The sequence below is a fragment of the Podarcis tiliguerta genome, assembly GCF_965153285.1.
Source record: "Podarcis tiliguerta genome assembly, chromosome: 1".
Classification (NCBI taxonomy): domain Eukaryota; kingdom Metazoa; phylum Chordata; class Lepidosauria; order Squamata; family Lacertidae; genus Podarcis; species Podarcis tiliguerta.
In genome coordinates, this window is record NC_139534.1 from 104,982,575 (window position 1) to 105,001,889 (window position 19,315).

Below are 19,315 nucleotides of genomic sequence, written 5' to 3' on the forward strand. Positions count from 1 at the left end.
CTTTCCTCCAGTGCCTAACCAGATGCTCCTGGAAGCTCAGAAACTGAGCGTAATTGTCATTGCTGTCTCCTGTTGAGTATAATTAGAAATACGCTGTCTTGAGTATTTCAATTATTATGGCGATCTTCCATGTGTTTGTCAAATCCTTTTAAAAGCTATTTAGGTTAGTGGTTGTTGCAGCCGTGTGTAGCACTGAATCCCACAATGCCTATCAGTTGCATTGGGTAGCCCAGAGCTGTAGTTGAAATTAATGAAAAAGCTGAAATTACTCTCCAGTACAATGTCCATATCACTCCTTGTTCTTGTCTTTCTTAGGCCTCTCTCATAATGACACACTACCCCAATGATTTTAGTTCTTCTTTCTTAACAACCCCCCCCCCCAGTTTTCTCCAGCTTTGCAATATTTTTTGTACAAAGGCAAACAGAACTACCCACAATATTTTAAATACTGGAGAAAACAGCCTTTTGGAGCTCTTCAGAACTTATGAAGCACTGTCCACTTGGCTCAGATCCTGATCTAAGAATAAATTGCATCTGAACGGTGTGCCTAGAATTCTCAGGGTATCCATCCCAATGCTGTGGATTTCCCCACATGCCAAATGGATAGCTTTGAATCACTAACTTCTTTTTCCACCATTAAATTTTATCCAGCACCTGAACCTCACTATTGTCAGGCTAGGATAAATCCACTGATGGTAGCTGCAAAGGTGTGAATTGCACTATCTGTCGTCCATAAAAACTGGGAAATGTCCTTATGATGTAAAAATGACTAAGTGAAAATTCACAGAATGCTTGCACCTCACAAGCGTGCCTCTTTCACAAATTTAGCATTTTTGAGGGAAAGTGCGTTGCTTTCGTTTGGGTTTTTTCTGGGCTTGTGTTTGGATGGTCATACCACATGGCGGCGATAGAGCTCACATCTGGCAGCGCTTTTGATTGGAGTTATGTGCTGGCAAAGATTGGAAGACTTGCTGGCAAGAAACCTGGGAATGTTTCCAAAAAAGCAACGGATGGTACCAGTTTGTGCCTTCTCCCACTTTCTAGTACCTGTTTCTCAACCTTCCCTTTGGCAGCAACCTATTGCTTCCTGCAGTCTTATGCGTAAATACAGGACAGACGCTGCAGAGCTGGGAATTGTAGAACCCAGAAGCATTTCATTCCCTATTTATTAAGGCTGCTCAGGCCTACTAGACTAAAAGTGAAGAACCCTCTAGCTCAGGATATAGATACTAGAGCTGTGAAGCTTGATAGCACTATAGTTACTATATCAATTACATTAAAAGTACAGACTTGATTAAAGTTGAGTGGCGGTAGGTCCCAAAAGAGCTGGAACAGAGTATGAGCAATACCAAGTGCTGTGACAGCTACTGGTCCTGTATGCTTTGCTAATTGGAACTCATAACCAAATCTGGAGAGTAGGGAGCAACCTTCTTGCTGCAGTAGCTGATGTGCATGGGCTTTTGCCCTCCCCCTCGGAGAAGAAAGGTGTAAAGCAGTACTAAGCCTCATTCATGGGATCTTAGTGTCAGCAGGAGTGTGTGGGCAAGGAGTCCAGAGATCCCTTGCTGCTAAAGAAGAAAGGTGGATACATGATGAAACAGCAGCTAATCAGAAGTCAGAATCGTGTTGCAGAGTGTGGAATGTGTGTTGGGGTTTATGGAAACAGGAATAAAAACTCCATGGGCAGTGTGGATGAATGAATGGGGAAAGCCAGCACCAGTGATTCCAGCATCCAGGACAGTGGTGCAAGTTGCTGTTTTGGGATCTGCCTCAGATATCAGAATGCTTGCGGCCAGTTTTGTTTACTGTATGAGCCAATGTCTCATACAGGGATTGAGATTCACCATCAGCCTTCTGAGTTGGCCTGTTCCTCCGTTAGGAAGTTGCTCACAAGGCGTTTGTGGTTCTAGGACAATGGTGTGGAACCACTTTGGACTGGAGGCTTGGAGCCAAAATTTGCCAAACTTCTGTAGGCCACATTGGTTTTTTGCAGCCACGACTTTACCTTTGGTGCTGTTTGAATTTGACTATTGTGCTGCTTTCAAAAGAGGTCGGATATGCTTAGGAGTAATCACTTGCTTCTGAGTGTCTCTGATACCCTGTCATGCTGCCTTTGGCAGGTACGTTGCCCAAATCAAACAGTGCTAACCCAAAGGTAAAACTTTGGCTGCAGAGGGAAGTTCTTTTGCAGTCATGGCTTGAATTTGGCACTGTTTGCAGCCTTTGCTTGGCTGAAATGGGCAGGCGTGGTGGGCCCTAAGTAGACCCACAGGTCAGATTTCCCCACTGCTGTCCTAGGACTACTAATAATTGTATGTGAGGTGTCTTTTTTCCAAGGCTAAACAGCTTGCTAAGCACATTAAGCACAGCTTACAAAAGTAACATGCACAACTTTTCATATCATTTGCACAAACATTGTAGAGGCAGGTGATGAACCTTTTTCACTTTTTTGATAAAGAATCCATGACCATCTGTCATGGATGTTTTAGCTGAGATTCCTGCATTGCAGGGGGTTGGGCTAGATGACCCTTTGGCTTCACTGCCAACTCTATGATTCTGTGAAATGGTGTGTATATTCAGCTCTAGAGTGTAACAGCTGTGGTTTGGAGCATGCACTGTAAAACAAATAGCTGCATTTGAAAGTGACTCTGTTCAGAGCCAAGAATATTTTAAATGTGCAAACTGCATAAACCAATGCATATTAAACAATGTGCATAAATCCTTAGTTTGCATAGTTCATTTTTGCTTCTACAAGTCATGGGGCCGGGTGGAGAGTTCTATGCAGGACCTGCCTACAAATTCTATGACCACCAGGGGAAAAAGTCAAACTTTCCCCCCCGGAGATTGCAGCAGGCATTGCTTGCATAAATTCTTTTTACAGATGGGCAGAAACGTATTGTTTTAATTGCAGTTCACATGTTTTATCACAATGTTGATTACTGCATCCAGTGGCAAATTACACATGTGCGCTGTAGTTGTGGAATAAAGAGAACCAAAACTATAGGATTCCTAGTTACCGTTTGGTGATTCCAGCTTTTCCATTTTTACTTTTTCCTGGGATCAGTCAAACCTTGGTTCCCTGAACCGATCTGTTTTGGAACGTTTCGGCTCCCGAACAACAAAAACCCAGAAGTAAATGCTCCGGTTTTTGAACGTTTTTCAGAAGCCAAATGGCTTCCGGGAATCCCCCCCTCCCCTTTTCCTCCATTGACTTTGCCGACTGCCCTTTGATCCTCGGTCGTTGAACGTTTCGGAAGTTGAATGGACTTCTGGAATGGATTACGTTCAGCAACCGAGGTTTGACTGTAGTTGAATAATTATTTGCTGGTTATCTGCAATGCCAGTCCTGTCCTGTCCTCTCTAGCTCCTTTCCACTCTTTTGTGAATTATGCTACCCAGGATTCTTCCTCTCTTATCTCATTCTGCATCTACCAGACCTTGCAATATGCACATTTTCTGATTTGGAGCTTGTACAGAGTTGCTTTGGAATCTTCTGTTTTATTTTCAAGCACCTAGAAGTGGTTGCATATGAATTTAGGGCCCTAAATTAACCAAAGTAGGAGATTTCTGCTCAAATCTTAAGGGGAAAACATGGGGGCAAAATATTCTTATTTGGCTAGTAATATTTGCTTGATTTGCCTCCCAGATGCCTTGGACTCTACAGCTATTAATCCTTGAATCTTGAGGCACACAGTGGTCTCTCATCATACATAGTTAAGCTTTGAACAGGGGGAGGAAAGCCAAAGTAACCTCAGTTAGTATAATGTATTTTTATCTTCAGTGAGGGTCATTTCCCCTTGTAAATGCTAACCAGCTTGACATTGGGAGATACAACTTAAATTGCAGCCCTAGGTGGTCTGGCTGTAGCCTCCCTGGAGATTGCAGGTATTATGTATACATCCTGACCAGGCATTAATTTGGCAGGTAGTCTGGAAAATGCCACTGCGTTGTATTCTGATGTGAAAGCTGTGTTTAGCATCTGCATTGAGTGGAAAGAGGTTCTGCATTTTGAGGAAAAAAGGGCAACTGCAAGTTGGAGTTGGGATAAACCAACTTCATATAGGATCATGCCCCTTAATGTGGTAAATATAGTCTTGGGAGATGATCAAAAAGCATTTTTTTTTTTTTTTTTTTGGCTTGGCAGAACTAGCTTATTCCCATTTGTACAAATTCTGGAGGGTTACAGAGGCATCTATGAGTTAAACAAGGGAGAGTGGGAGCTTTCAGCACTCCAAGCAGACCATTACAGAAGTGATTCAGCAGGAGGAGGCGGCAGGAGACTGGTATATTCCGGTCCAGGCCTATTAAAGGTTTCATTGTTTTGACTTCTGGAGTCTGCTTCTGGGTGGGCATCGAAAAGCCCCATTATGGCATATATTGAGTCCTGCTTTGAAGCACTGAAATTTTTCCCTAGGGGGAAAAGGGAAGAGATGGTGAGAAGGCACTAAGTTCATTTTCTGACTCATTCGCCACTGCTGCACCCACAGCATAGATCTGGCGCAAGTATAATCCTATCACAGTCCCGTATCTCACTCTCATAATCACTGATATAGGTAATGTAGCACTATAAACTACCCAGAGAATGTTAGCTATTGAGTAGGAAACAAACAAACGGGGGACTGAACACCAGAAGTCTTTTAAAGCTCGAATGAGACCATAAACACTGAGAAATTGTTTTACATTGCTGAATTGTAACCCATTTGTTTTTGTCAAAGCGATAAAAGAACATGCAGAGGCTTTGGGGTTAGTAGTTGTTCAAGAAAAATGCAACAACCTTTGCATACAGTAGATTTATTAGTTAAGCAGAGTGAGCTCAATATATGACTATAATAACTGGGGAGAAGGGGAGAGCAAGGAAAGGTATTTGATTTATTTATTCATTAAAGGTGTTTTAATACAGACATACAATCATATCCCCATGGTACTTACTTAAACTAAGCTGTCATTTTCCAGTCTTGGAAATTAGAGAACACATGTGGTTCAGTAAAAGATTAGAGTATGAAGTTGTGTCATGATCGTACTGCTGAAATTATTCATTGAATGATGTATGTTCTTTTAAGCTGAAGTGGCGAATGGAACAAATGACTGCAATGTTCTTCCCCTGAAAACCATCATAAAGAAAGTATTGGGAGCAACCATTTAAAGCCTTGGCCCCTTAATCTGCAGAGAAACTCAATGTTTAATTTATTCTATGTCAGGCAAAACGGTGTGTGTGTAGAGAGAGCTTTTATTGTGTGGTCCTTTTTTGGGACGCGGGTGGCACTGTGGGTAAAACCACAGCGCCTAGGACTTGCCGATCGCATGGTCAGCGGTTCGAATCCCCGTGGCGGGGTGCGCTCCCGTCGTTCGGTCCCAGCGCCTGCCAACCTAGCAGTTCGAAAGCACCCCCGGGTGCAAGTAGATAAATAGGGACCGCTTACCAGCGGGAAGGTAAACGGCGTTTCCGTGTGCGGCTCTGGCTCGCCAGAGCAGCGATGTCACGCTGGCCACGTGACCCGGAAGTGTCTTCGGACAGTGCTGGCCCCCGGCCTCTTTGAGTGAGATGAGCGCACAACCCTAGAGTCTGGCAAGACTGGCCCGTACGGGCAGGGGTACCTTTACCTTTACCTTTACTTTTTGCCACACTAGAGTTGGAGTAGATGTTGCTCTGAGCCCTGAAAAGACCAAAAGTGCTTTCAAGACTTTGAATGCCTCTCACAGGGTAAGGTAGCCTTCCCCAACCTGGTGCCCTCCAGATGTTTTGGATGGTAATTCCTATCAACCCTAGCCAGTGTATCCAGGGTGATGGGAGTTGTAGCCCAACATGTACGAGAACACAAGAAAGCCTGCTGAATTGGACCAGTGTCCTCTCTAGTCCAGCATCCTGTTCTCACAGTGGCCAACCAGATGTCTGTGGGAAGCAAACAAGTAGGACCTGAAAGTAAGAGCAGTCTCCTCTCCAGTGGTTTCCAGCAACTGGTTTAGGAGCATACTGTCTCCAACAGTGAAAGAGGAACATAGCTGTCATGGCTAGTAGCCAATGATAGCCTTTTCCTTTATGAATGTGTCTAATCCTCTTCTAAAGCTGTCCAAGTTGGTGACGCATCACCGCCTCTTGTGAGAGTGAACTCCATAGATTAATTATGTGATATGTGAAGATGTTCTTTCTTTTGTCTGTCCCGTATCTTCCAACATTCAGCCTCATTGGATGACCCAATGTTCTACCACTGTGAAGACAGATACAACAAATTCGTTTAGCTTTTCTGCAGTCTCTGCAGAGGGATCTTTAGCATACCCTTGACTCCTGTAATCTAAAGGTCCAACTGCCTCACTAGCCTGTCTCATGCTGCTCAATGTATTTAAATTATTTTCTTTGGTTTATTTATTTTTAGCAGCGTGCTCCCCTGATTCTTTTTTATCATCCGTTATTGCCTTTTTGCACTTCTGTAGCCAAAGTTTGTGTTCCCTTTAGCTCCTGTTTGGACAAGAGTGTCATTTTTATCTCTTAACAGCTTCTTAACTCTACTTGTGAAGCACGCTGGCAACCTACTGGCCTGATAGTACTTTTCCTGGTCTGTGGTATATATTCCAGCTGTGCTTCTAATAATGTGATTTTAAATAACTCACAAATATTTTTTTTTGGGGGGGGGGGATTGGCGACTCTTGACTTTATAGTTGGGGCACCAACCAACAATGTACCTAGGAGCAGCCCAAAACTATACGCCTGCTGTTTCAGAGGAAATTCTATTCTATCCATAGCTGGTACGCAACCCAATTCCTGCATCTGGGAAACACCCATCTAGAGGGTCTCAAGTCTTGTCAGGATTCAGTTGCACTTCACTGGCCCTCATCCAGCCCATGACTGCATCCAGGCACCAGTTTAGGATATGCACTATTCTCATGATTTAGAGGTTACAGAGAAATAAAGGTAGAATCTTTGAAATTTGGGTTTCAGTATTTGTATAAGGACAAGTATTAGTACTGATTTCCCTCACTCTCCTTATTGCACATGGTACCTCTAGAGGCAACCAGGATTATTTCTTGCTAAGGGGAAGAATATCTCCCAAAATATTTCTCATAAGGATCTTGGAGGTCAATTTGCGAGCTCCTCTAACAAGAAGGATCTCAGGGAAAAAGACGTTGCCTTCTGAACTCATATCAAACCACGGAGAAAGGCTGTGAATGTGAAATAGCCATTTGTTGTTGGTAGATGCTGGTACAAGTGGAATGTTAGGAAAACATCTGAGGAAACATGATCTTCAGTTTGCTTCCATTTCCCCCTTTAACGTCAGTGGTGCAATATGAGCTGTCAGGGCTGATGTTGCAGGATGAGAGGAGATATCCCAGAGCATTGCCCTCCTTTAATCAATCTGCTTTCTTTAATCCCTTTACAAAGGGAAAGCGACACTGTGAAGCCTGGCTGTGTCAAGCAGCTGTAGAGAAGGTGCCTGGGTTTCTTGAACAGTGCATAACTATCCCTTTTCTTGGAACTCCACGACTGCTGTCTGTACTTCGCATTAGCTGGGATGTTCTCCAGAATGGTAGCAAACATTTTATGATTGCCATCTGAATGTGATGCATCTTTCTATAAAAATTGGGCCTGCTATAGGCCTTATGTTAGGGAATAGTGGTGCGAGTTCAAAAATACAAAGCTGTAACTTGTGATCCAAAGAGTTTACTATTTGGATATGATGCCAGAAGAACAATGTATACTGAGATAGGACAGTGTTGTGTCCTCTAGGTCCTTTTGGACTCCAGTTCCCATAATCCTTGATTACTGACCATGCTGACTAGGACTGATGGGAGTTGGAGTTCAGCAACATCTGAAGGACACTGTGTTGGGTTTGCCTTTCAAATACAAAGGAGCAGTTATAATGCCTAATAAAGGTGGTGTGTGTGTGTGTGTGTGTGTGTGTGTGTGTGTGTGTGTGTGTAGAAAGAGAAAAATGAAACATGAAAACTTGAGAAGGGGAGAAAACCGGTGGGGGGGGGGGAGGAAATAGTGTGATGAAGAAATGAATAATGAAGCATATGGAGAAAAAACTGAGTTTAGGAACGCCTGACTTCTAGCAAAAAGGGAAATAGCTGTATTACATATTAAAACATGAGTTATCTCTGGGTCTACAGGACAAGGGTGCAACTACTGCTTACAACTTTTTGCAGTTACTATGAAATTGCTTTTTACCAGAGAGCGAGTCTCTTGCTGAGAATTGTGAACAATCTGTTGCATGCTGTGACAAATAAAAGGAGCACTTCCCAGTAATAAACTGAATTTGGGAAAAGAACCTGAGTATTTGGAGTTTTGTAACAGCCATGGAAGGGAGCACTCAAAACTCAGAGCATTTGAAGACCTCTTACTCCAGTGCACAGAAAAAAAGAATTGGGTAATACAAACATCTGTTTGTAGAGTATAAAGACCTCCTTTGTGTGCTTTTTTCCCATGGGAACATCAATACAAGTATTAATACATGTGCCAGAAAGGCTGTGTTCCTCAAGGTATAAATGACAGCTCAAGTGTGTTGTGTTCAGCTTGTGTATGTGACTGGGCAGAAAGAGAACATAAAGAAACCATAATGGGAGCTGGGGCTTTATTACGAGAAAAGAAAAATATTTCTAGCGTTCTGCATCGGTTGAAAGGAAAGCGTAATACTAGGAGGAATACAAAGGGATACAAAGTAGGCTCTGGTATTCACATTCTAGGGCTTTGTTCTATTGAGGGCTGCATTTCTGGGGGGTAATTTGTTGGGGGGCTGCACACTGGTGGTAGGCGGGGCCAGAGCCAAAAGCAGTAGCATTTGCAGTCTTGCAGGATTGCATAGCAGTCTCTCTCTCTCCCCCCCCCCCCACTCTTCCAGGGTCCATTTCAGCTTTCCTCTCTTTTCTCCTCTAGTAACATATAGGTCAGAACTGATTGCTTGCAGAAGCTTCTCCCTCGATCCTGTCCATTTTGGCTCTGTCCAGTTGTATCCATCCACCCCCTACCCCATCATCCTTCTTTTCACCCCACAGTTCAGTGTAAGAAATTCCTGTACAGTGGTACCTCGGGTTAAGTACTTAATTCGTTCTGGAGGTCCGTTCTTAACCTGAAACTGTTCTTAACCTGAAGACCACTTTAGCTAATGGTGCTTCCTGCTGCTGCTGTGCCGCTGGAGCTTGATTTATGTTCTCATCCTGAAGCAAAGTTCTTAACCTGAAGCACTATTTCTAGGTTAGCGGTGTCTGTAACCTGAAGCATATGTAACCTGAAGCGTATGTAACCCGAGGTACCACTGTAGCCGTATCTGTCTTGCACATGTGTGTGCATATGCATGCATATACCCTTTTCCTGCCCCTGCATTGATGTGAGAACTAAGGGTATTCAATGAAAGCCTTCCTGCAGGGAGGGAGAAGAGCAGGCCAAAATTTGATGCCCCAGCTGTCTTCCCAAAGCCAGCTGAGTGAGGCATGGGGTTTTGGGAAGGAGGCGGCAGGCTCTGGCAGAGTCCTAGAGCCCTCCCACATCCTTCCCAAAGCTGGGAAAGCACTAACTAAGCTTTGGGAAGGAGGTGGGAGGACTCGAGGACTCTGTCAGAGCCCTCACACCTCATTCCCAGAGCCCAGCACCTTGCTTACCTGGCTTTGAGAAGCCAGTGCGAGGGCTGCGGCAGGTGTGTGTGTGTGTGTGTGTGCGCGTGTGTGCATGCATGCATGCATGCATGCACCAAATACCCCTTGTCTCAAAATGGAAAATTCAAGACTGAGCGGTAGTTTTCCAAGCCAGAGAATCTTAACTTTGACTTATTTAGTAATGGCTTCACAACCACCTCCTTTAGACATGTGGGCACCCTACCCTTCTTTGGAGAGGTTTTCAGCACCTCTGAAATCCATGTGCCCAGCCTCGTCCTCGCCAACCTTAACAGCCAGGGAGCACACATTAGGCCTCAAACCTCCAAGTAGCTTATCTATGTGTCTTGTTTTGCTTTTCAGTTGCACAAGCTAAAAAGCAGTATAACTAGGCATGGGGGAGAAATTAGTTCAGTCTGATTTCCATCACCCCTTCATTCTAAGCAGAGCTTAGGACCTTGACAGGACCACTGACTGAAGTGGCAGGAGCATCTGTCAGGAAAATTTGTATCTTGGGGTGGATTGTTCCCTCTGGTCCACTACCCCCTTCATAGGCCCTCTCTCACACTCTCTCCCTCACTCTCTCTGTTTAAGGTAAAAACCTTTCTAAAGTTAAAGGTACAAGGTATGACCAGTGGCAGGCCTCAAAAATGGGGGGGGGGGGATACTGGTTGTAAGAAGAGCATGGGTAAACTTTATTTTCTTCTCTTGACTCTCTCTTTTCCCTCTTTTCCCTGTTTCTAACTCATACTTATTGGTGTAAGCTGTAATGATGTCTGGATCGCTTAATTTTGCAAATACTTAGAAAAACTAGATTCTGATGGAAGACATGCCTTGTTTCCACCCCCTTTATTCTGCTGCCATTATTCTTCATTCCCTTTTTGAAGCTTTCTATTTCATTAGGGCTTTTCCTGAACTGGACAAAAGCATGCAGATGCCTCTGTTGTGGGACTGGACTTGTATATTTCTAGAAACAAAGAACCAGGAAGCAGTGACAAAATACAGCACCAGTACATCTTCATTCCAAAGCAAGAGTCAGTATCTTAAAGGTGGAGCAATTGTGGCCACAGAATATTCAAAACTGGCTATGGTAATCTGTATTACACTTTTAAAGAAATGAGCAAGCATCACCACATTTCACATGTGGTAAAATACTCTATATTTATCCACAGTCCCTTGTTTTGATGTTGGTTTGATTCCTTGAAAATACAGTTGCGCCACCACAAAATACTTTGCGTGTGCTTTGTTTCAGAGCTTTATGGCTTTGATGTCCTCATTGATTCTTCTCTCAAGCCTTGGCTACTGGAAGTGAACCTATCCCCTTCCCTGGCCTGGTAAGGAGTTATTGATAATGATGGAATTTGAAATGACTACCATCTGTTGAATATTCTTGATGGCTACAACTGAATAACTACTTTATATACTATGTTTTAGAGGAAAGGCTCTAACTGGAGATACCATTAACTGCTTGCCTTTTCTGTTTCTTGTTGGATAGTGATGCTCCTTTGGACCTGAAGATTAAAGCTAGTATGATTTCAGACATGTTCACACTTGTAGGTGAGTTGAGTTTCAGTCCAGTGTTTTGTTGGCTTAGGATGGTGATAGCGGGTTATATGTGGGTATGCCATGTTTGTATGGTGGGTGTGTATATATAACATAAGAATGGTATGCTGTAGAATAGCAGAGGTATTCAAACTTTTTTTGTGAAGGGCAGGAATGCTGTAGCTGGAAAGTATATAATCTGAGAGAAGTGTAGGTGTCCTTAGCTGTGTGGTATGAAAGAGTAATGAATAGTGGTGAACAGGGTGTGGGTAAAAAATTCTTCTTTGTGGGGGGATGCTGTTGAGTGGCTGACATCTGTATGATGCTTTGATAGCCTGAGGATCATTGGGTAACTCTAGAATAATTACTACCTTTGTTGGCATGGTTCCTATTAAAACAAGTAGGTAACAGAAAAGATATAGAGATGTGAAGGGGTGGTGGAGGAAGTAAAAAAGGGAACCCATTTTTTGTTTTTCTTTCTTCCTTGGGCCTTCACATGTTTACAAAGCATTGTACTGGGGTAGCTAGCCCTCAGTTTATGGGCCTCGCCCAGCCTACAGGCAAATTTTTCTCGCCTCCCAAGAGCCCACCAATTTTGACAGTGGGAAAAAAAGTTGACACAGTGCAGACGCAACTCTCCTCCTTTCCTGTCATCCGATAAATCATTTGATGAGCAGAGAGAGGAGATAAACCCCCATCATCAGCTGATCTGTGTTTTGAATTTGGTTGCATTTCGGTGTTTCCAAGTGGTGCATTTAGATCTTGTTTAGAGCATGGATGGAGAACTTTTTTTCTGACTGGAAGGCTATATCTTTATCTCCCCCATCCCTGGAGGGCCCAAGTGGACCTGTTAGCCCTGCCCACCTGTTAGCCACCTGACGGCATAGTGACATAATGTGATTCTTTGTTGGGACTTCAAAGCAAATGGGGGGTTCCTCATGCAGGGATTTTTACAAAAGACTTTTAGATACCCTTTCTGTCCTGAATTTCTCTTTCAAACCACGGTGGCTTGAAGGAGAAGCAGCAGCGGTGGGTGTGCTGGTTGGAGGAGCACTCCCTGCCATTCATTAGCTGATGAGTGAGTGGTAAGGTTGCACTTTACTCAAGGCTTTCAAATGCCCCCCCCCCCAGTGTTTCTCCTTCAAATCTTCATGGATTTGCAGGGTGGGGGGGGGCATTTGCACCTATTCCATCAGCTGATGGGTGTGTCACAGTGCACCTTCAAATGCCCCCTTTTTGCAGTTCTTTCATTGGAGGAGTTAAGCTGCTGTTGGCTATTGATACAGAGTTACTAAACTAGCCCATAAATTAAGTTTTCTGTGGCCTATTTTGCTTCCTCTCTCAGGCTTTGTTTGTCAGGATCCAGGTCAGCGGTTCAGCCGAACATCATATTTTACCCCTGAGGGAAGGAGACATCCTTATCAGAAACCTCAAGTAAGGAGAAATTTGAGAACGTAGCTGAAAGATAAAAACCTTCTCTTCTGCTATTAACAGATTATGAAGACGGGTTTAAGCAAGGATGATTGCCATTTCATTTATTCATTCTTATCTGACAACTTTGTGATTTCTTTGATTATTTTGTATCTTAGTACTTCATCGCTGTGTATGGCTTCTATACTGCTGGAAGTGAAATTGACCTCTAGATGCTAACCATTCCCCGCACCCAATCCTTTGCTATTTTGATTATGGTTATGGTGATTATATAGTGCCATCAGTGTGCATGGTGCTTTGGAGTACAAGAGGACAGGTCTTTGTTCCAATGAACTTATAGTCAACACAGGGAAATGAGAAGAAAAGGGTGAACTGGTCATCAGTCTGGCATTGTTTCATTTACATGTGCTTTTGCTTTAGTCTTTTCAAGCAGAAGAGGAAGTTGGTTTTAAACATTTCACATTCAGCACTATTGTGTGCTGCATGTATAATCCTAAACGTCTTGAGTACATATTTAAGAGGTAAAAATGTAATGATGAGGATGAAGCAAAAGCAGTTGACATTTTACGCAGATTAAAAATGTACGCTAGATGGGTGATAGTTGTAATATCCTGCTTGCATGATGTTCTTCCACTCATGCAAATGTGTCTTCCCTTTCCTTTCCTCCTCACTTTAGCTCACACCCTCAAAATCTGCTCCATATACTTGAGAGACTCTCTGGAGCAGATTGAGGAGGGAGAGGCATAGGAAATCTGGTCATGTCTGTTGGTGTGAAATCTATGCATTTATGACATGCTACATGAGCAGAGTTGCTTCCAGGATTCAAAGGGGAACATCAAATCATTATTCTTTGTCTTTCTCTTGTAGCGCCCTGTTTCTGCACAGTCCCGATCAACAAATGCCAAATTGGTAGGTATTGGGCTGTTATGTTTCTTCATTTACAAACTTCCATTTGTCTATTTCAAAATTTAAAGTAATATATTTATTTTGTCTGCAGTGACTTTTAAGACACTATAAAGGAATGGTAAAGAGGTTCAGGGGAGAGAAATGAACAAGGCATATGGAATGGCAGGAGCTGCAAGCAGGTGATAACCCTTAATGTGCCTGCCTGCCTCTCTCCCGCACTTACTTTACCTAAAATTGCAGCCATTTGTGTCGTGAATCCCAACTTTGTTTCAGAATAAAGCACACACATTAAGCAAGATTATGCAAGCTCTGCAAAATATGCATGTTACTGCAACAAATTCAAAATTTAGATTATTAGTATGCATATTTTTGAAACATGGAGAAATACCAATGTAAGAGAGAAGAAAGACAAGAAAGGTTGTACTAAGATAAGAAGAAACCTTGGAAACTGGGTGCTCATAACTGACTTAATGATGGCAGAGGCAAGCACACACAACTGTTTGGTGTTATTTTCATACAAAGCATCCTAGAGTCAAAGAGGAGGTAATAGACACATCTTGTTCAAGAGAAGAAATTATACTTTCCCTTGATTATGCCTTAAAAATAGCAGAAGATCCATACTATAACTGGCTGGAAGAATTACAGTTTATTATTATTTTTAAGTACGTAATGGGAAAGATTGCTGAACTAGATGAAGTTTTGGGCTGATCCAGCAAACCTCTTCTGTGTTCATTCATAAGCCTGAGTTACTTACTGATAATAGGTCTTCTTTTGTCTAGGTTTGTATATGTCTCTTCTGAGGCAAATTTTAAAACTCTGCTTTTCTGTGTTAAGAGGGATATATCCCATATGTAATAATTGGGCATATTGCTAATATTCATATCTTTATGGAGATGGATCAAGCTGGGCCTTTAATCTGTGGTGCAGCTGAACTTGGTTTTAGCTTCAGCTACTTTGATCTCAAGGTTTAAAAAAACTCTTTCGGCACTTATTATCTCAAGGTCTTTAAATACCTTTTGTTTTCCGCCTTGACAGTGCTGCTAGGTCAAAAATGTCTTGCCTGGATTTCAGCTTCTGCTCCCCCACCCCTTTGTTTGCAATTTGTACTTGCCCATTACTAACTCATACAGCCTTGTGACGTTAGATAGAGCTGAATGCAGGATATGCAATCTTCTGGCTTAGTAAAGATCTTTAGCTGTGGTCATTTTAACACTTGGAACTAGCGTAAATACAGATGAGCTGCATTTATTTTCCTTACTGTAGCTTCACCTCCTAAGCAGTTTACTACTACAAGACATGGGTTATCCAGCAATTGAGAGCTGGAAATGTTACCCCCCGGGTACCAGAGCCAGGAATATGTGTCATGTTTTGCCCATAGAGACAGAAGCTGTGAATGCTGGCTCCTGCTATTTTGGGGTGTGGTTCTGTGGTCAAACACTGGGAATGTGAAGTTTGGCTTTGGTATTGAATGGGGTGTGGACTTGCTATAGTTGGAGGCAGAGAGTGTGAATCCTGGCATTGGTGCCCTTGGATTCTTCTGCCTCTTGACTCCTGGTTCTGATGCCTGGAGAGTGATGTCTCTTGCTGGGCAAATGACTTTGGTATTTGAAACCCCGTTAAAAATAATTGGAATAAGATTAGAAGGAGGGGAAATGCTAAAATCCGGTTTCTCATTGTGATTCTACAGCGTTCTCGGCCGCTGTCTGCCAGTGATGCTGAGATGAAAAACCTTACGCCCTCAGCAAAGGAGAAAACAGTAGGAAGGCATTTTGGCTCCATGCTGGGGCTCTCCATGGAGGAGGTAAGGGTTGTCATGTACTGTATTCGCTCACTGGACATGGTACATGTGCAGAAGAAGGGAACAATTAGTCACCATGAATGGGTGCATTTGGCTACCAGATGCCTCTGCCTTGTGTCAGCAGACTGAGACTGGCATCTTGGCAGCATAGATAGGGAAATTAAGGGACAAAGAATAAAATGGCTTGTCTTTTAAAAGTGGAACTGTTACTATTGACCCCATAACTAAATGATTCACAGGGATTATGTGTATCTCAATGCATTCCATCCCAAGGTTCACCCTTTCCATTATTTGTTTTTATTTATTTGAAAGATTTATTACTCACCTTTCATGAAAAGTGATGCCAGGTCAAGTTACATCAAGACGACAAAACCAATTCAAACCTAAACAACTAAAAAGTACTAATGCCTTTCATTGCTTGTTCTGATTCCAGATAAAAGTCTTGCGTCGAGTGAAGGAGGAATATGAGCGAAGAGGGGGATTCATTCGTATATTCCCTACGCCATTAACTTGGGACACTTATGGGTGAGCAAAAGTTCTAATTTTGATTCTTTCATCCTGGAATGATAGAAGACATTAGGAGGTAGAAGATGCAAATGCTAATTTATTCCCACCTTAGTACACTCTCAAAGACCATTCATTATGCTTTAAATTTCACTTTCAGGGTCTTTTTGCATATCAAACGCTGTCGCCTTTTGTGCTATCTAATTCTTACCAGCTTCCTTATTAGTCTTACCTTTTCCTCCATTCCTGACAGATGAAGCTATTTCCCCCTCACTTTTCATGAGAAGCTTTCACTTTTTCCTCACTGAGTCTTCCATTTTTAAATACTCCTAATCTGAATTTAAACTGACTCCCTTCCTCTTGTTTTTTCAGATCCTATATGGAGCACAAGACGACAATGAACTATATGCTGGCCTCTCGCCTTTTCAGCGACAGGTAGGAAAGTGGTTCTAGGAGTCTGCAGTACAGAAGGAGACCCATAGGAGGAAAGAGAAATGAAAGTGAACATGAAGAGCAGGTTGCTTGTAGACAAAGTACTGGGTCCATTGGGCAGTTGCTCGTAGAATGCATTTTGGCTCTTAGCTCACTAGCTGGAGCAAACAGTAACAGAAACAGAGTAATTCACAGGCTTATAAAGAAGGCAGTTCTCAAGAACATAACAATTGCCTTGGCTGTTCAGATGAAAGCCTTCCTCAATGGGTAGCTAGCTCCTTCTGGAGGTTCATGAGAAGAGCCTTCTAGATCAGACCAATGGACCACCTAGTCCAGCATCCGGTTCTCACAGTGGCCAACCAGATACCAGTTGGCCAACCAAGCTGATTTGGGGAGTGAGGAGAGAAGGTGAAAAGCCTTGTTATGGAAGCCTTTCTGCAGGACTTTTGCTGATGGGATTCATTAGGCGAATCCTGCCTTGGGCTTTTAATGTATCTGCTTTATGTTGATGTAGTATGATTGTAATGTAATCACAATATTCTTTTTTCACTGTTCTGCAGAGGGTCAAGAAGATGCCTAATTTCTAAACGAACTCGGTAAGCAGCTTGTATAGGCAAGTTATTAAAGGAAAAAGGTTGGTTTTGTATTTTTGACCATGCAGTCACCTTAGACTTTAGATGGGACTCTTTTTGTCAAACAATAGAAGGTTGTTTTCAAGGCTAATTGCTGTGTTTGGGGGTAGTGAGAAATGTTCCCTATGCGCTGAGACATCTAGCAGGAGACCTTTTACAGAGGAATTGGGGGGTTTTTTTGCAGTGGGGGCTGTAGTTGTGGAGGGAAGTGGTAACCCTCTGCTTCCCATTTCTGTGATCCTCATACCCTGGCCAAATATTCCTTGCATGGGAAATAGTCTTAAAAATGTTTCTGTGTTAGGGGGTTCCCTCTTTGGTGGTCTGTGTCATTTGTTTCGGTTTAAGTATTGTGGGATTGCTTGTTGCTCTGCTGTTATGAAATGGCTGTGAAAGCTGAATTAGTTACTTGCTATTATTGTTTTGCTAAGGTCCAATATTATTGTTTTTATGGTTGCATAGTTAAACTCTCAACTACCTGTTTTTAATGGTGAAAACTGGAGGAGTATTGTGTTGCTGGATTTTTGTGATTTTCAATTATTACTTTAAACTGTGTGTTGGCCAGAGAACATCCATTTGTGTGTGTGTGTGTGTGTGTGTGTGTGTGTGTGTGTTTTCCAATACAGTGGTACCTCGGGTTACATACGCTTCAGGTTACATATGCTTCAGGTTACAAACTCCGCTAACCCAGAAATAGTGCTTCAGGTTAAGAACTTTGCTTCAGTATGAGAATAGAAATCGTGCTCTGGCGGCACGGCAGGCGGCCCCATTAGCTAAAGTGGTGCTTCAGGTTAAGAACAGTTTCAGGTTAAGAACGGACCTCTGGAACGAATTAACTACTTAACCCAAGGTACCACTGTATATAAAAAGGTCAGAGGAGAATTCAAAACAAAATGTCAAAAGCATAATAATAATAATAATAATAATTTATTATTTATACCCTGTCCATCTTGCTGGGTTTCCCCAGCCACTCTGGGTAGCTTCCAGCAGAATATTAAAATACAATGATTCATCAAATAACACAAGCTTCTTACCTGGCCTAGGTGGTCTCTGACCAGGAGTTTTCCCAGTTACTTGGTTGTAGAAAATAGTTGTTTCTTTAACCAATCTCTAAAAAGGGAGATCAACATAGCCTACCTCAGAACAGCAAAACATGGACAAGCAGGAAATTGCCCCTGTGCATTCTAGACCCAGAGGGAAGTTCTTTCTGTGGCCCTGAGAACTCTATTGACTTTTCCAGTTTTGCTTTTTCAGTAAGCAAAATCTGAAACTGAAAGAGAAGGATGTGTATAGTGCTGCGGGTAGCAGGACAAGTTTTGGATTGCATATCAGAGATTATGATTTTATTCTAAGTAGTGTTTTCCAGAAAATTGAAATTAAAATAGAAATTTTAAAATAGTGTGGCCAGTCCCTGCAGAAAGCAGAGCTTGGAGTCACTCCCTATCAGTTGATGGGCAGAAACCTCAAGTTAGTGTAATGTACATAGATTTGTCATGAAAATTAATAAATCTTTTAGGAAGAAAGAAATAGTTATAGTTTTGTTGTGTACTACCTGTTGGTGGTCCTTATAAAGAATTATTGTAGATGTATTTATATTTACAGATTAAGCAACAACAGTTCTTTGAGACCATTAATTAACATACCAATAGATCATGGATAGCTCAGTTGGTCAGAGCATGGTGCTGATAATGCCAAGGTTGCAGGTTTGATTCCCGTGTGGGACAGCTGCATATTCCTGCATTTCAGGGGGTTGGACAAGATAATCCTCAGGGTCCCTTCCAACTCTACATTTCTATGATTCTGTTATCCCTGGACACTGGGCAGAGTGGCTTTCCTATCAGCTAGTTGTGCCCATTGACTCATTACAGTACTTATGTTGCATTTTCACCAGTTGATCAGATAACAGAAGGTTAGAGAAGTATGAATTTCTTAGTGCAGCTGGCTGTTTGCCTGTGGAGAAAGAACATGACTTACAGTAAGGTCAGAACACAGAGGCATTAGCACAGTTTTAAGCAATAACTGGCTACTTCCGCAATGTTCAGAATCTTATTCAGTAGCCTACAGGTGGTGCTCCATTTTTCCTGGTCCACAGCACATGACATTTCTGCTGCAGACAAACAGTTCATAAATTGCAATTCGATTGTCACAGATCTTGATTTCTGGACAAAATAATCTAATACCTGTGAGACTTATTTTGGTTTAAGTCTGTTGTTTGTTTCACATTTTCAGTAGGCTGTATGTTTCAAATTGTGGTTGTAATTTTTTTAGTGATAATTTTATTGTTTTATTGTTTTATCTTTTTTGTAGACTGCTTTGAAGTCTTTTCTATAATCAGGCAGTATATAATTTTAATTAAATAAATAAATCTTGCATTTTACATTGTAATGTGTAGTTCAGTGAGCAAGCACTTGTTCTGTAGGTTGTCTACTCTGGCTCTCTGATTAAAAGAGAACAAATAAATATTTAGCAAGCAGAATAATTCAAAACTAAG

The 19,315-nt window shown here is 42.2% G+C and overlaps 1 protein-coding gene and 1 long non-coding RNA gene across 10 annotated transcripts in view; one reads left to right on the top strand and one right to left on the bottom strand.

The window, feature by feature from the left end:
* LOC310681474 overlaps positions 1 to 19,315 on the bottom strand; it is a 360,526-nt gene that overhangs the window by 36,083 nt on the left and 305,128 nt on the right. The gene's annotated exons all lie outside the window — the stretch shown is intronic.
* The window catches only part of TTLL5 (tubulin tyrosine ligase like 5), a 110,352-nt gene that overhangs the window by 27,098 nt on the left and 63,939 nt on the right, over positions 1 to 19,315 (top strand). For all 9 annotated transcript variants that reach the window (XR_014512871.1, XM_083447696.1, XM_083447690.1 and 6 more), the window contains exons 13-20: positions 10,835 to 10,916; positions 11,078 to 11,139; positions 12,470 to 12,558; positions 13,423 to 13,464; positions 15,149 to 15,262; positions 15,693 to 15,784; positions 16,136 to 16,198; positions 16,756 to 16,791. Coding sequence is in view for 8 of the 9 variants with exons in the window: in XM_083447696.1 (XP_083303822.1) it covers positions 10,835 to 10,916; positions 11,078 to 11,139; positions 12,470 to 12,558; positions 13,423 to 13,464; positions 15,149 to 15,262; positions 15,693 to 15,784; positions 16,136 to 16,198; positions 16,756 to 16,791 (580 nt within the window). In the remaining variant the exon portion in view is untranslated. The remainder of the gene's footprint in view (positions 1 to 10,834; positions 10,917 to 11,077; positions 11,140 to 12,469; positions 12,559 to 13,422; positions 13,465 to 15,148; positions 15,263 to 15,692; positions 15,785 to 16,135; positions 16,199 to 16,755; positions 16,792 to 19,315) is intronic.